We start from the raw sequence: 14,656 nt of genomic DNA, 5'->3' as shown, positions 1-14,656 counted from the left end.
GTACTTTTTTGAAAGCCTATTGAATGACAGGACCTGACGTAAATTGTACATCAGATGAAGCATTCCAGTCAGCAAATCCACACAGCATTTTCTCTAATAGTCCATTGTAAGAGATTTCAAAGCTGACTGGAAAAAAAAAACCCACTCACAACAAATCAAGATACCTCAGCATTTATATAATACATTTTTATTGAAAATACTTCTGCCTATCAAGACTTATTGAGCATACAACTGAAATAAGCCTCTGTAATGTCTAAGACAAATCAATTTAGAGCTTGGCTGTGTCAGGTATACTTAACCCGCTGAAGACTAGTCCGATATACATTGTATACTCAGGTAAGGTGTCTATGGGAACTGTGTGTTACTGCGAAATTAGTGCATCCTCAGTGAGTTAAATCTTTATGGGCATGGTTTCTTTTCTTCTTCACAGGTAGATTACTTGCAGCAGGCAGTGTGAAGTGAGGCAGCGGAATTCATTTTGTTAAACTCTGTTTGTGCCAAAAGCTTTACGTGCTTAAACTTGCCAAGATTTTTTGTGAGCATTCAGTAATCCATCAAAATTTGACCTTTAGAGTTGTAATATAAGCAGGCCCAGTAGTGCAATAAGTGCTAACGTCTGTGTTACACTGTTACGTTTTCAGCTGAGATTGCAGAAAAATTCATGCAAATTTCCAACTTAACACACGGTTTAGGCAAAAATGAGTGATGTGTGAGGTGAAAAACTTGCTTTTCAATTATACAGGTCTGTCCTACTTTCATTTAAATATAATCGCTACATTAACTTAATTTTGTTTGTCTCATTCGATCGCATGTGGTATTGGAATTTCTATTTACTCTGTGACATTATTATAGCTAGTAGAGGAGTATCTTTGAGAACTTGTACCCCTTTCAGTAACTCATGCATTTTTGGCCAGCTCCTGGTCCGAGCTAATTTGGCCTGTGCCAAGCAGTAAAAACGCTCCGGCGGAGACACGGCCAAGTAATTGTGACCTGTGACCATGCAAGGAATGTTGGCCCGAGCTTGGCGCTGCTACCATTCATAAACTCTTCGATCGGCACCAGACTTGAGCCTGGCCCGTGCCTGGTGCTAGCTTACAGCAGCGCCAAAGTAGTCAGCACCTGCGCGGGCCACTTTGGCCCGACCCATTCATAAACTAAAAATTTTACGACTTAGCTCAGAACAGCAGGAAGGTTCTGAAAAGGATAAGAGTTTCCTATTGAATCACTAGTCCCAATCACCTTTAGACTATAAGAGGTGAACTTTTATCCTCAAATTTTCATTGCTGACTTTACGCTGATGTTCCAACGAGAGCGAAAGTGCAGTCAAATGTGGCACTCCATATTCAAATTCAATTCAATTCAATTCGATTCATTTATTGAGCAGCAAGACATGGAATTATCAGCTCACCCAATTTGCATAGTGAGATTGTAACTGTTAAAAATTCAACATACTCACACACACACACACACACACAAAAAGTCTTGACCCATTCCATGCAGAATTCTGAAATCCTCATAGACTAAATACGTAGGCCACCAGCTTCCCGTAGGAAATTTGTTAAGAGTGCCACAGATTTCTTTTTTTATGTCTGATTTTGATCAATGTTCCATACTGAATTCTGAAATGCCCATAGTCTTCATACGCAGGCCACTAAGTTCCTGATTGGAACGGGTTAATAATCATACTATTCTATTTGTTTGACTTAACTCTTGTGTATCGAAATCGGCATGAATGTGGATTGGCATTGTATTTTACTGAGCGTGACTTTTCTGAAATTTTCAAGGACCTTTGCCTTGGTGTATCCAAACCTGTTGAGGATGAGCTGACTTTGTTATAACACACATTTTCAATAGACACCTGTCCGAGTATAGTCTTCAACAGGTTAATTTTGCCCAGTCTGAAATGGGTAAATAAAGAGATATTTCCTTTCTTCCCATGAGAGGACGGGTAGGAGTGTCCTCTGAAAAGTAACCCACTTTTGCTATTAAAGTAGTCTATGTGACACAGACTCGGGTTGTTGGTTGTACCTCTATCTTTGCACTGATTCTCTGCAGTGGTGTTGTTGCTGTTGTTTTTATTTTTGTTGTTGTTGCACATTTACATATATTCACTTGGGGATGGATTTGGTCTGTAAAATGTTTTCTGACATTCTGATAGTCACCTATTGAAATGTGAGCAGCCGAGGCCAGTTTCTTTTTGTTGTTGTTTTGATGTGGGGGGAGTGATACTTGATCATGACAGAGTTTGGACCCCAGGAGCTGTAGATGGGTGGAGTGAATGTGAGATACAATGTATTTGTGTGTATTTGACTTTTGTAACAAGGTTCATTGCGCTGCAAGCTACTTACGTTGTAAGTTGATGCACATCTAGCACTGTTACATGGACAGACGTGAAGACCAAGTCCTTCACCATTTCTGCTCCAGCTTTGCTGAGTCCCAAGGAGTTGGGCTGTGTGTGAGTCCAGTGGAGGCCAAAAGCAACTCTTTGATTGTCTGTAACAAGAAAGTTTGACCACGAGGGAGCCCCAGCAGTTCGTTTGGCACTGGACACCAGAAGCCAAGAGGGCATTTGAGGAGAGTGAATACTGTACCCAAAAAGGATTAACTGGGGTTTGCGATTAAATCTCAGCATATTACGGCGCCCTACTTCTAGAGGTTAGCCATGAACTTACTACTGGGTGTTGTATGTGCATATACCCACTACTAATGTAATATTTTTTCATTGGACTTGCTTTTATACCCGTTGAAGACGAGTCCTGAGAATACTTGGGCAGGTGTCTATGGGAAATGTGTGTTATAGCAAAATCAGTCTATCCTCGATGGGTTTAACCATAAGTAAAATCGAGTTGATTTGTCACAAAGGTGATTGCACCCATAGTTAAATACTTTTTCTTAGTTTGGGTACTGAGAAGACATTTTTCAATGAAACCACTTCAGATTTTGCACTAAATGATTGACTATGTCAATTCTTGATAATGCATTCTAGCAAAACAACAGGAGCATTGTAACTCATGCTGTGTACACAATTGGTGTGCATGTGAGATGTTTTGCTGGTGTATGCAGACTCCGAGCACATTTTCCTGCCCCAAGCTGAAATGACAAGAGTGTGATTGTGGTTTGTTTCTAATTCCTAGCCGTGAATTCTTTCTATGTCACTGTATAGTCACCTCCTGTGTGCCACATCACTTTGCGACTGCAGCGCATGAGTGCAGTGTATCAAAACATTCATTGTTTCAGAGCCATTATGTATAGCTTTTTCCAGAAGCGTTTTTGCTTGAAATGCAGCGCAGCAAAGCTGTAGAGAAATTGCGAGCCTTGTTGTGATGTGAATTTTATGCAGAGCTGTGGCTATGATGTGCACTATAGTGTATATAGCACATTGCAATTTTTCAATTCGTTTATGTGCGGCTGTGCATTTGAGCAAATCATGCAAAGTTGGTAAGCCGCCAACTGAGTCAGGTGTGTAAACGTGGCACATAGAGAGTTGATGTGCGTTGTTTGCTGATTGGCGTGATTGCTTGAGTGCTTTTGTGGCGTATTGACACAAATATCTTGAAACTTTGTGTCAATGACGTGCATTTTTACATGCGAGTGGACTTGCTAACTAAAATCGTTGGGTCAAATTTTGAGGAATTAATGAAGGCTGAAGTGAAAGCGCAGCAACTAACAGTTTACAGTTTGTATGTCTGACCACATACGGGTAATGTATCAAGTTTTTGAAATTTAGTGGAGTACGCCAAGACTTGGAGATTGTGTTCATTTTTTGCCCTGATTTCAAGGGAGACCATATTCTCGTTTTGAAGTACAGCTAATGTTTATGTTTTGTGAACGTAATCACTACCTTTAAATTTTCCTTTGGTGCAACTTGGCAAGAAAATTGATGCTCCTCCTCCATGAATAGGCCACATCACTCAAGCTCTTGCCAGCTACTCCACTCATTCACGGTGATGCATGTGTTGCCATGGCGACTGTTTCAAGTCCAAAGTGAGAGTGGGTTAAGCTCCAGTGGATCCCGATTTGAAAGTTCACCCAAAAACAAGGCCATACGCCAAGCCGTACTGTTTGTCAACCTTGCATCAATTCCCTTGCCGAACCGTAAGGAGCTAGCGGCGTGTTGTATCGTGTAGATAATGCTCGGCCCACGCCTCATCTACCTCGCTTCTTTTGTCACCGCAATATTTTCTCTAGTGACATCGCCTCTCGACAAACAAATTTCGACCGCAGCTCGCGCTAATCAAAGGTATGCCACAGTGTATCTCGTTTGCTTCCATTCGAGAACGGCCACGTAAAATGTTGAATTGCACAGGCGTTGATTCGTTCCGCTGAAAGGAAACCGGCCAAAGCTTGATATTTTCATCATTGGGAATATAAAGAAGTGCAGCACCTTGGCATGTCTCTCCATCCTGGCGATGTACAGGAAATGCAGTAGCCATTTTTTTTTTTCTTAGAGAGATATTGGAGTTAAGATTGTGACTTTCAAGCAACATCTTCGTTTGCACGGAGCTTCTGATCCGAATCCGTTGAGACATCCTGCTTTTCCTGTTGTGTAGATTTCCTTGGCAGGAGCTATAGTGCACTGACAAAGACTATCTTACCTCAAAAACTGACTTCTCAGTGGTCAAGAAATACCAGTGCCAAGTGTAAGTATAACAAGAAACAGAAAGAGAGAGAGAGTTTGAGAGGGAGAGAGATATATATGATAAGAAAGAGAGAGAGAAAATATATCATGGTGATTACAGAGGTACAATATCAGAACATCGTACTCTGTGTCCACTCAACCGAGCGTTGATTGCCGTTTGTTAGATCAGTGCCAGCTATATGAGTCTGGCATTTCTCGTCCACTTTGCTTGGAACTCGGCATGAGAGCTAACCCAAGCCGCAGATTTCAAATGCTGATGATGCCGCGGATGGCGGAGATGTAGCCATATATATGCAGCGCAGAGGACAAAATGAATGAGTGAACATTGTGCGATGAAGCAGACAAAATTGTTCTTCCATGAATGCGCAAAGCGTGAATCAATGGGGATAAAACAAACAATATAATGTATGATGGTGGATTGTGGAATATTTGATTTCAACATGTAAATACAGCTTGTATAGGTACAGTGGCTTGGAAAAAATCCTTGTTTTCATACAAATCTAGTGTCTTTGTGCAAGTGTTGTGCAGTTGTATACATTCTTATATTCATCATTAAGTGTGCAATTCGAGAAACACTTTTTTTGTGTAATTTTACTAAAATATCTTCAATTCTTGAATAACAAAAAATAATTGTATTCTTTGTAACGTAATCTTTGTTGTAATTGTTGACATCACTATTCAAAATTATTATTGCTGTAAATTGATATTATTCATGTTATCATCATCATTACTACCACTACTATGCCTACTACTACTACTACTTCTTCTACTTCTACTACTACTACATGTATTTACTACTACAACTACAACAACTAACTACTACTACCACTACCTCTGTCATAATTATCAATGTTATCAATTAGTAGCGGTGACATTATCCTCAGTAGGCATGCTGTGCTGTAGACTTCACGTTCCATAGAAAGTGTTCAAGCGCTGAAGCTGAAATCTGAAAAACTTCGTCAGTTGAGAGTGATAAGGGCGTTAAGTTGCCACTAAACCTATAGTGTTCAAGACAACACCCTTCTCATTCTCAACAGATGCAAAGTTTGTTGTTCTAGTTCTGCTCAATATATCACCTCAGTTGCTTTGCAAGATGAGTGCCTGAATATCTCCATATTATTATATTATTTGTAGTGACAAGTAATCAGACGCATGCACTTTAGCCTCACGAACTCTGTATGTTCTCGGGAGAGTCTGAGCTAAGACTTGTCTCCTACTAACATATCCATGGTGTCGTACAATCGTAGTTCAAATGGGATTATGAATAATGAACGGGAGGTTTGCTGGGGATGAGGCTGGTGAAAAAGATGCGTGGAGTCAAAGTGTGAGAGGTCACAGTAGAAAAGCCTAATGTAGAAAGTTATAATTGTGGCTGTGAGTTATCACAATATGAAAATTTTGTGCAGACTGTGAAATATTGATTTTGGTGACCTGACTGACACAGAATGTGTAGCATTTTTACAATGATTTTCTGTGAATTTCTTTAAATAATTATATGAAGAATGGAATCATGCTGTTGGATTGGTTGCTTTTTTCTAAAGAGTCTGCAGGTGAACTGGTCTATTACAAATAGGAATTAGCCATAGACATGGAAATGGAAATGTGAATTACAATAAAGAGGTATGATTGAAAACGCTTTTATGAAGCTGCCTCAAAATTTGTGATATCTTTTTTTCCCCCCTCAGTACTTTAATAGGAATGTACTTATACAGCTGTATGAACTCTTTAAATGCCTGGAGAAACTAAAGCAATGAATCAAAAAAGAATAATGAAACAATATCAAACAAATAATCAGGTGCTCAAAATAACTTTAACATTAAAAGAAAAGATATCAAATAAAAATACATCAAATATATGGCTTGCTACACTAGCCAGAGACATACTGTAAGGGCAGAAATATTTGCAGTCCATTACTTTTTCAAGATTTCACACTACTTTTGGCTAGCAAAAATTCTGAAAGCTCTGCGAAATAAACTCAATGATTTTTAAAAAAATTTTTTTTAATGCAGATTTTGAATGAGTTGAATTTTGTGTTTTGTCATCTGACAAAAGCTAAATATGCATGTGTGCTTGCTAGTAGCTATTGTAAAATGGATAGTTTGTGTTTCTGTAATCAAATGTGGGTTCTTGTGTAAATGAAGCTTAATGTGCTTATATTGATTTGCATGTTGCACAGTAAAGTTGTAAATATGCATCAGATTTCATTCATGGAAATGTCGAACAAAATCGTTGGTAGAAAATATACTTATAGGTAATTGCAGTGTGAACTTAGGAAGGCATGAGTATGTTTTTGGCAAAGTTAATCTTGTAAACATAACAGCGTTTTTGCATTATTTGTAAGAGGTAGCTTTGTTGTCTAGCTTGTATATGATGTCATTCTTGCGATTCTTTACTGACCATACATATTCTGCATGAAATTTTGGTAATGACACTTTCTTGATATAGTAGCTTCTCTTCAAAAACAGAACAGAGAAAAAAAAATTTTCCTAGTCAACCAAAGTCACAGCGTATCACTCCAAGGCAGTTACTTTTATCCCTGATTGATATCCCATCACTTTCCAACATTATTATATAGATATCTTATAGAAACATACATGTTTGCAGAGTCAGAGATTACTGCTTGCAGTGCAAAATGTAAAAATAAGCAAAAAAGACACACATTACAAGAAAAGGCAAAAAGTGACTGAGAGAAAAAAAAAAAGAGGCAGAGAGAGAGATAGAGAGAGAGAGGCAGAGAGAGGGAGAGATGTTTAGATGCATATAAGAAGAGATGAGCAACCAGTGACATAATTCTCCCAGTTCATTTGACATTGATGAATAAGTAGAAGGTATTATTGACCATTGAAAAAAACAACTGCAATTTGAGGATGTGCAGAGATTGAGACAGAGTCATCAGCTGCTTGTCTCTACCTTTATGTGTGTGTGTGTGTCTGTGTGTGTGTGCGTGTGTGTTTGAGTGAGTAGTGGACAGAGGGAGATAGGGAGAGAGAGAGAAAAAAAAAAGAGCCAGGTACAATGTAGATGTATTAGGATATCAGGCCAGTGTTAAAGTGGTTGCCCTGAGTTCACTCTCACTCAACCCACTCTACCACACACCACGCTCTCTCTCTCTCTCTCTCCTGAGAAACCACTTCACCCAGATTATTCCATTATTCCCAAGGGGACATTGATGATGGCAGTAAAGTCTCCAGAGGGAGGGAAAATTGATCTGCATGGAAAATTGCTCCTCTCGATATGAAGTCTCAAGCATCTGCTTGCCCATGTTTCTTAAAAATGCTTGTGAGAGCATCCTGATGTTGTATTAAATGACTGAGAAGCAAAGGTAGGGAGGTATGCATGGACCCATTTTTGCAATATCAATGTGGCAGTTACATTTTTGATTCAATAATTCAAGAAACAAAAGAAGTGCTTGTCCAGTCTGATTCTTTCCCATAACAGATTTTTGTCCCTCCTCTTCCCCTCTCTCACTTTTCCTCTCCCCTCCTGTGCACAGATGGTGAAGTATGAGCGCTCGTCGCTCAGCGGGGGTGACGATGAGGATGCAATCGCACACACGGCTAATAACGGTGCGGCGGCCAGCTCCGCCACTCGCAGCTCGGACAAGATGGAGGTAGCATCCAACGCCCCTCCCGAGGTGCGTTTCAGGCACCTGAAAGGGAAGGGGGCCCCCGACACCAGGTGGAAGGGTGCCTCGATTGGGGTCAAGCTGTGGTGGGACCGGAGCACGCTGGAGCGCCTCCTCATCATCTTCTGCATCATCCTTCTCCTCTGTGTCATCATTGTCTCTGTTGTCTTGGCATTCAGCAGAAAACAAGGTCAGTGGCATCCTTACAAGCATACCCAACATACACTTTTGGTCTTTTTTATTTATTGTTTTTTTTTTTTTTTTATCTTGAAAGGGAAGCTGTATGAAATATTATTAAAAAGAAAGAAAATAACTCTACATCTTTTGCAAGTCATGTCAAAAGATTTTTCAGACAAGAAAAAGATAATTGGGATGGTAAATTATGACAGTGACGGGATGCATTATGAGTGGATCATTCTACTGAAATTGACCAACAAGAAACCCAATGCTTGGCAACTTTGAAATTGATAAGAAAAGGATCTTGGGCCATCCCTACCAGTTCAGATGTAAGCACAATTACATAAACTACATCTGGATTGGATCTGTGACTGTACTGGAGAAAGAGATTGATGGGTGTCCCAAATTTTACATCCTTGTTAAAGGACAAGTTCACCTTCATAAACATAAGGATTGAGAGAATGCAGCAATATTAGTAGAACACATCAGTGAAAGTTTGAGGAAAATAGGACAATCAATGCAAAAGTTATGAATTTTTAAAATTTTTGTGTTGGAACTGCTGGATGAGAAGACTACTAAGGCTCGTGATGTCATATGAGTACAACAGTATAAGGAAAATGTAAAGGAAATTCAACATATTTTCACTTTTTTTTCGCATAATAAAAGAGCACTTGACTTGCCTCTTTGTAAAGGCAATGGGAATAATATTACCCATAACATATGTCAGTAACGAATCAAGGGAATGTGTACTTTTTTCAAAAGATGAAATTTTGTGAAATTCTCTTTATATTTTCCTTATATTGTTGTACGCATGTGACATCATACACTGCAGCAGTCTTCTCATCCAGCGGTGACTGCACAAAAACTTCAAAAATTCATAACTTTTGAACGGATTGTCCGATTTTCCTCAAACTTTCAATGATGTGTTCTACTAATATTGCTACATTCTCTCAATCCTTATGTTAATGAAGGTGAACTTGTCCTTTAAGCTCTCTTTGCTAATCAAATGCAGTGGTGTTCTCTGGTTTCAATTGTGACCTACTCATTTGTTTCTGGTAGCTTTCCTTTCCATGCCATGACTGTCAATTCAGTTTAGAATCTCAGTTGATAATGGTTATTTGAATACATCATTACTCCCAATCAGAAGGTATTTGAAGGATTTAATGGCAACATATGCATCAATCAATCAATAAGCCTTCAAATGTTTGAAGTAATATTTAGTTTAAATGTTAATATGTACCTTGTGTTATACCAAATTTAGTCCTTGTGTGGGAATTATGCTTTGTTTTATTTAATGTTTTTGCACTTCAAGAGCTGCCTTGTAATATTCATAGTTCAAGAGATATATTTAATAGCATGACACTTCATTGTTATTTTTCCTCACATGAATACACTCAAATCCCTTGGTGGTATATGTGTTTTTTGTTATGTCTATTAAATATAGCAGACAGTCAAATAACATACAAAATTACCTCGTGAAGGCTTTGTTTAACGTGCAGAAATCTAAAACAATGGGTTTCTCTGATCATGGTCTGATTTTAATATCTTGACATGGAGATAGATTGTCAGAAAAACAACAACCAAATTCCATCAAAAATGAAAAAAAAAAGGTGTGTTTTTTTGGTTCCCATTTCAAGTCTTCAAATACACAAACACAGCCTGAGTCATTCTGTTGTATTCATTTTTTTCAGTGTTTAATATATAGTTCAGCTCCACTTGTATTATGATAGTATATTTGATTTTTTTTTTTAAGAAAGAAGAAAATATTCTTTCTATTTTTGGTGTGTGTTCCATATTTGTTGCATTAAAAAAAAATTCTACTGCGCATATCAAAGTATGCACAATGTTCATCTGCATATATGTTGGCCACCCTGCCAAAGTACTTTGCCCACTCCCGAGTGTGTGTGTCTTTGTGTGTGCTGTGTGTTTGTATTTGTAATTATTCCTTATTTGTGAAATTCACACTGCACTGCGTTGATTGTTCAGTAATATGCCCTAATTTCCCCACTGTGTGCCAATAAAAATGCGCACTTCCCCCTCACTATGGTGTATTTATGATATCCAGTCATATTACACTATTTGTGAAAGTGCAAACTACTGTGAAACCGGAAATTGCATGTGAATGATTAAGTCATACAAGCAGAAATTTTCTTAGAAACGACAGCAAAAGCTAAATGAGAGCAGTTACCGACTGCTACTTTATATATGACACTTAAAGGGATCGTATAGTTTGGGTTGAGACCTAACGTCAGGTTTATATATATATTTTTTTTTGTTGTTGAGATGATGAGAAACCTCTTATGAAATATGAAAGAGCATGTAATTCCAGGAAGGATTCAATGTTTATTTGATGAAAATCGGTCTTGAAATGGCTGAGATATCCAAAAAAGCAATCCTAATAGAATTGACAGACCATGACTTTTATCAGTTATCTTTTTGTTTTAATTTGTTTTCAGATATCTCAGTCATTTCAAAACAGATTTTCATCAAATAAACTTTCAATTCTCCTTAGAATTGTATGCTCTTTAAAATTTTATAGAATGCTTTCTAAATATCTTGCAAAACTTTACAAGCTGAATCCTCACCTCGACCAGTACTGTGAAGTTCCTTTAACTGGAGCTGGCGGCCTTTTTCATGGCAAGAAATTTTGGACTTCTTGCCAGCTCCAATTCACTATTAAAACAAGACCAACTAGACTTGGAATTTGTCAACACTGACAAATTAGGTGATCCGATTTTTTCTTAATCGATGATTCGAGTCCTGATCGCAATAGGCATGACAATACAGGTTTCATCTGTGTTTAATGACATTGACCATGTGATGTTTTAATTCTCATTTAGAAAAGAGAGTCAGGTCTGCCATCTTTGGTACCAAATTCAGTATACACTATAACGAAGATACAGAATGAAACATTTATGACCTTTGACCCTAATTTACCTACCCAAGATGGTGTTCGATCAAGTAGTTGTTATCTTATAATAATGTACGTGACATGAACTAAACATGTGCAAAATATGGGGGTAATAGGGAATGTCTTTCTTGAGTTATTGCAAAGAAAGTTGCAGAAAGAAAGTAACATGAAAATACATCGAAGCTAAGCTTTAATTTTTGCGAAGTTTTTCGACGTGATTTCAATGTCGCATGAAAAAGAGTGGGCAAAGAAACGATAGCGCAAAGTTTCAGCTACAACATATTAAAATCTGGGAGAAATTCACAGAAGAGTAAGTGAGCTAGTGTTCAATAAAGACCGTCATGTCAATTTTCATTTCCAGAAAAATTCCCTCCCATAGAGATAACACGTAAACTGGTTAAATTTGACAAGGTTACATTATATCTATTTTCACGAGGTGAAGACATCATCCGATTAAAACTTTGATTGAAGAAAACTTAAAGAGTATTACATTGGCTACAACATACTAAAATCTGGAAGAAATTCACGGAAGGGTAATTGAGCTAGTCGTCGATAAAGACAATCATGTCAATTTTTACATCTAGAAAAATTCCCTCCCATAGAGATAACACGTCATAATGAAGATAAAGAAAGAAGTACATATGACCTTTGACCTTACTTTGCACAGACAAGATGGCGTCTGAGCAAAAAGTGGTTATTTTGTGAAATGATTCTTGTAACATGGTCTTTGCGTGTGCAAAATATGGGAAAGATAGGATATGTATTCACCAAGATACAGGTTGAAACATTTATGACCTTTGACCCTAATTTACATACCCAAGATGGTGTCTGATCAAGTAGTTGTTATTTTATGAAATAATGTACGTGACATGAACTAAACATGTGCAAAATATGGGGATGATAGAGGCTGTTTTTCTTGAGTTATTGCAAAGAAAGTTGCAGAGAGAAAGAAATATCTCAATACATCAAAGATAAGTTTGATTTCAACCAAGTTTTTTGACGTGATCTCGGCGTCGTATGAAAAAAAAAATTGAGAAAACATTGACAATAGCCCAAAGTCTCAGCTACAACATATTAAAATCTAGGAGAAATTCACAGAAGAGTAAGTGAGCTAGTGCTCGATAAAGACCGTCATGTCAATTTTCATTTCCAGAAAAATTCCCTCCCATAGAGATAACACATAAACTGGTTAAATTTGACAAGGTTACATTATATCCATTTTCACGAGGTGAAGACATCATCCGATTAAAACTTTGATCGAACAAAACTCAAAGAGTATTTAATTGGCTACAACATACTAAAATTTGGAAGAAATTCACCGAAGGGTAAGTGAGCTAGTCGTCGATAAAGACAATCAGGTCAATTTTCACATCTAGAAAAATTCCCTCCCATAGAGATAACACGTCATAACGAAGATACAGGAAGAAGTACATATGACCTTTGACCCCACTTTGCACAGACAAGATGGCCTCTAAGCCAAAAATGATTATTTTGTGAAATGATCCTTGTAACATGGTCTTTACGTGTGCAAAATGTGGGAAAGATAGGACATGTATTCACCAAGATACAGGATGAAACATTTATGACCTTTGACCCTAATTTACATACCCAAGATGGCGTCTGATGAAGTAGTTGTTATTTTATGAAATAATGTACGTGACATGAACTAAACATGTGCAAAATATGGTGGTGATAGGGTATGTTTTTCTTGAGTTATTGCAAAGAAAGTTGGAAAAAGAAAGAAATATGAAAATACATCGAAGATAGGCTTTGATTTCAACCAAGTTTTTGGACGCGATCCCGATACCGTATGAAAAAATGAAGGGCACATTTACGATAGCCCAAAGTCTCAGCTACAACATATTAAAATCTGGGAGAAATTCACCGAAGGGTAAGTGAGCTAGTGCCCGATAAAGATAGTCATGTCAATTTTCATTTCCAGAAAAATTGCACTCCCATAGAGATAACACGTAAACTGGTCAAATTTAACAATGTTACTTTTAATCCCCTTTTACGAGGTGATGCCGTCATCCAATCAAAATGTTGTTATTATATTACTGAAAGACCATTTATTAGGCTACAACATATTGAAATTTGGACGAAATCAACAAAAGATTAAGTGAGATACGCCTGAGTGAACTTGAAATTTGATGACGTCATTTTGAAAATTTACTTTTTTTACTTTATTAAGAAATTTGATACCTTTTACTCATTTTTTCAGCATCGCCAACCCATGAAATGACATGTACAACTCATCAGCTTTCAGAATATGTAAAGAAAATGGGGGGTCACCGTCCATCCTGACGAGTAAAATCGGATTTAAAATTGGCAGTTTTTTGGCATTGTTGCACTGTATATCGCCATTGACGCGCGCGCGGAATTTCAACTTTGACGGGCCCGTATGACGTCATTTTGAGTCGGATTGACTTGAAACTTGGTAGAAATATTCCTTGACATTTCAGACATCCGATCAAAGTGAAAAAACGGGAAATTGTTATTGCATATGAGCTGTGCGTGCGTATATGCGCGCGCGCGTACGCGTCCGTCCGATTTTTTCAATTTTTCAAAAAATGCTCCAAATGGTCTGAAACGTGTGCAAAAAAAATTTGAGCTCGATTTGAGCATACAAATATTTCAACGCGCGCGTACGCGCACGTTTTAAGATATAGATGAATTTTGAGAATATGAGTAGAATGCGCTTGACCTGAAATATATGTGACGTAAATTTCATTGCAAAATTCTATTCCATTAATGAGATATGATTGAGAATGTGTTTTCATATAATGACGTCATGGTGACGTCACAGTCGACTGATCACTTTGATTTTAGTTCGATTGCCGTCTTTGGGAGACGATACATATATGGTATAAGTTTGAAATTGATAGGAAGAGGACTTTCTGAGCTAATCGATGCACAACTTTTTGGGAGAAATAAGAAAAAGAAGAAGAAGAAAGAATCCGTACAGAAACAGAAGGTGATCCGAGAGGATGCTCGGATCACCTAAAAAACGTAAGTGATGATGCAGTCACCTTACCTCATTTGCATATATCATGTGACTGCAGGATGTTCATTGCTACCGGGGAACACATATTCTGACAGTTTCTATTATGAAATTGATTGTGTGATTTTTTGTTACTCCATTAATAAAACCAAAATTCTAAAACTCACCCACCTAGATGTTGATTAATAAGGGACTAATGATATTTTCTACTTTCTTTTCTTTTTCTTTTAGTGATCTGGTAAGAATGAAATAGCTTTTTTTCTTTTTTCCCCCAAGTGAAAGATACAATTTATGAGATATTAA

The 14,656-nt window shown here is 37.7% G+C and overlaps 1 protein-coding gene across 1 annotated transcript in view; it reads left to right on the top strand.

Annotated features, from left to right (window-relative positions):
• The first annotated feature begins 2,563 nt into the window (after positions 1 to 2,563).
• LOC140239357 (endothelin-converting enzyme homolog) overlaps positions 2,564 to 14,656 on the top strand; it is an 88,486-nt gene continuing 76,393 nt past the window's right edge. Inside the window, exons 1-2 of the mRNA XM_072319232.1 lie at positions 2,564 to 2,655; positions 8,133 to 8,454. Coding sequence (XP_072175333.1) covers positions 8,133 to 8,454 — 322 coding nt within the window. The 5' untranslated portion in view covers positions 2,564 to 2,655. The remainder of the gene's footprint in view (positions 2,656 to 8,132; positions 8,455 to 14,656) is intronic.

This window comes from Diadema setosum, chromosome 15, assembly GCF_964275005.1.
Source record: "Diadema setosum chromosome 15, eeDiaSeto1, whole genome shotgun sequence".
NCBI lineage: Eukaryota > Metazoa > Echinodermata > Echinoidea > Diadematoida > Diadematidae > Diadema > Diadema setosum.
Note: the sequence above shows the minus strand (reverse complement) of the source record. Positions and strands in the feature narration are given on the sequence as shown.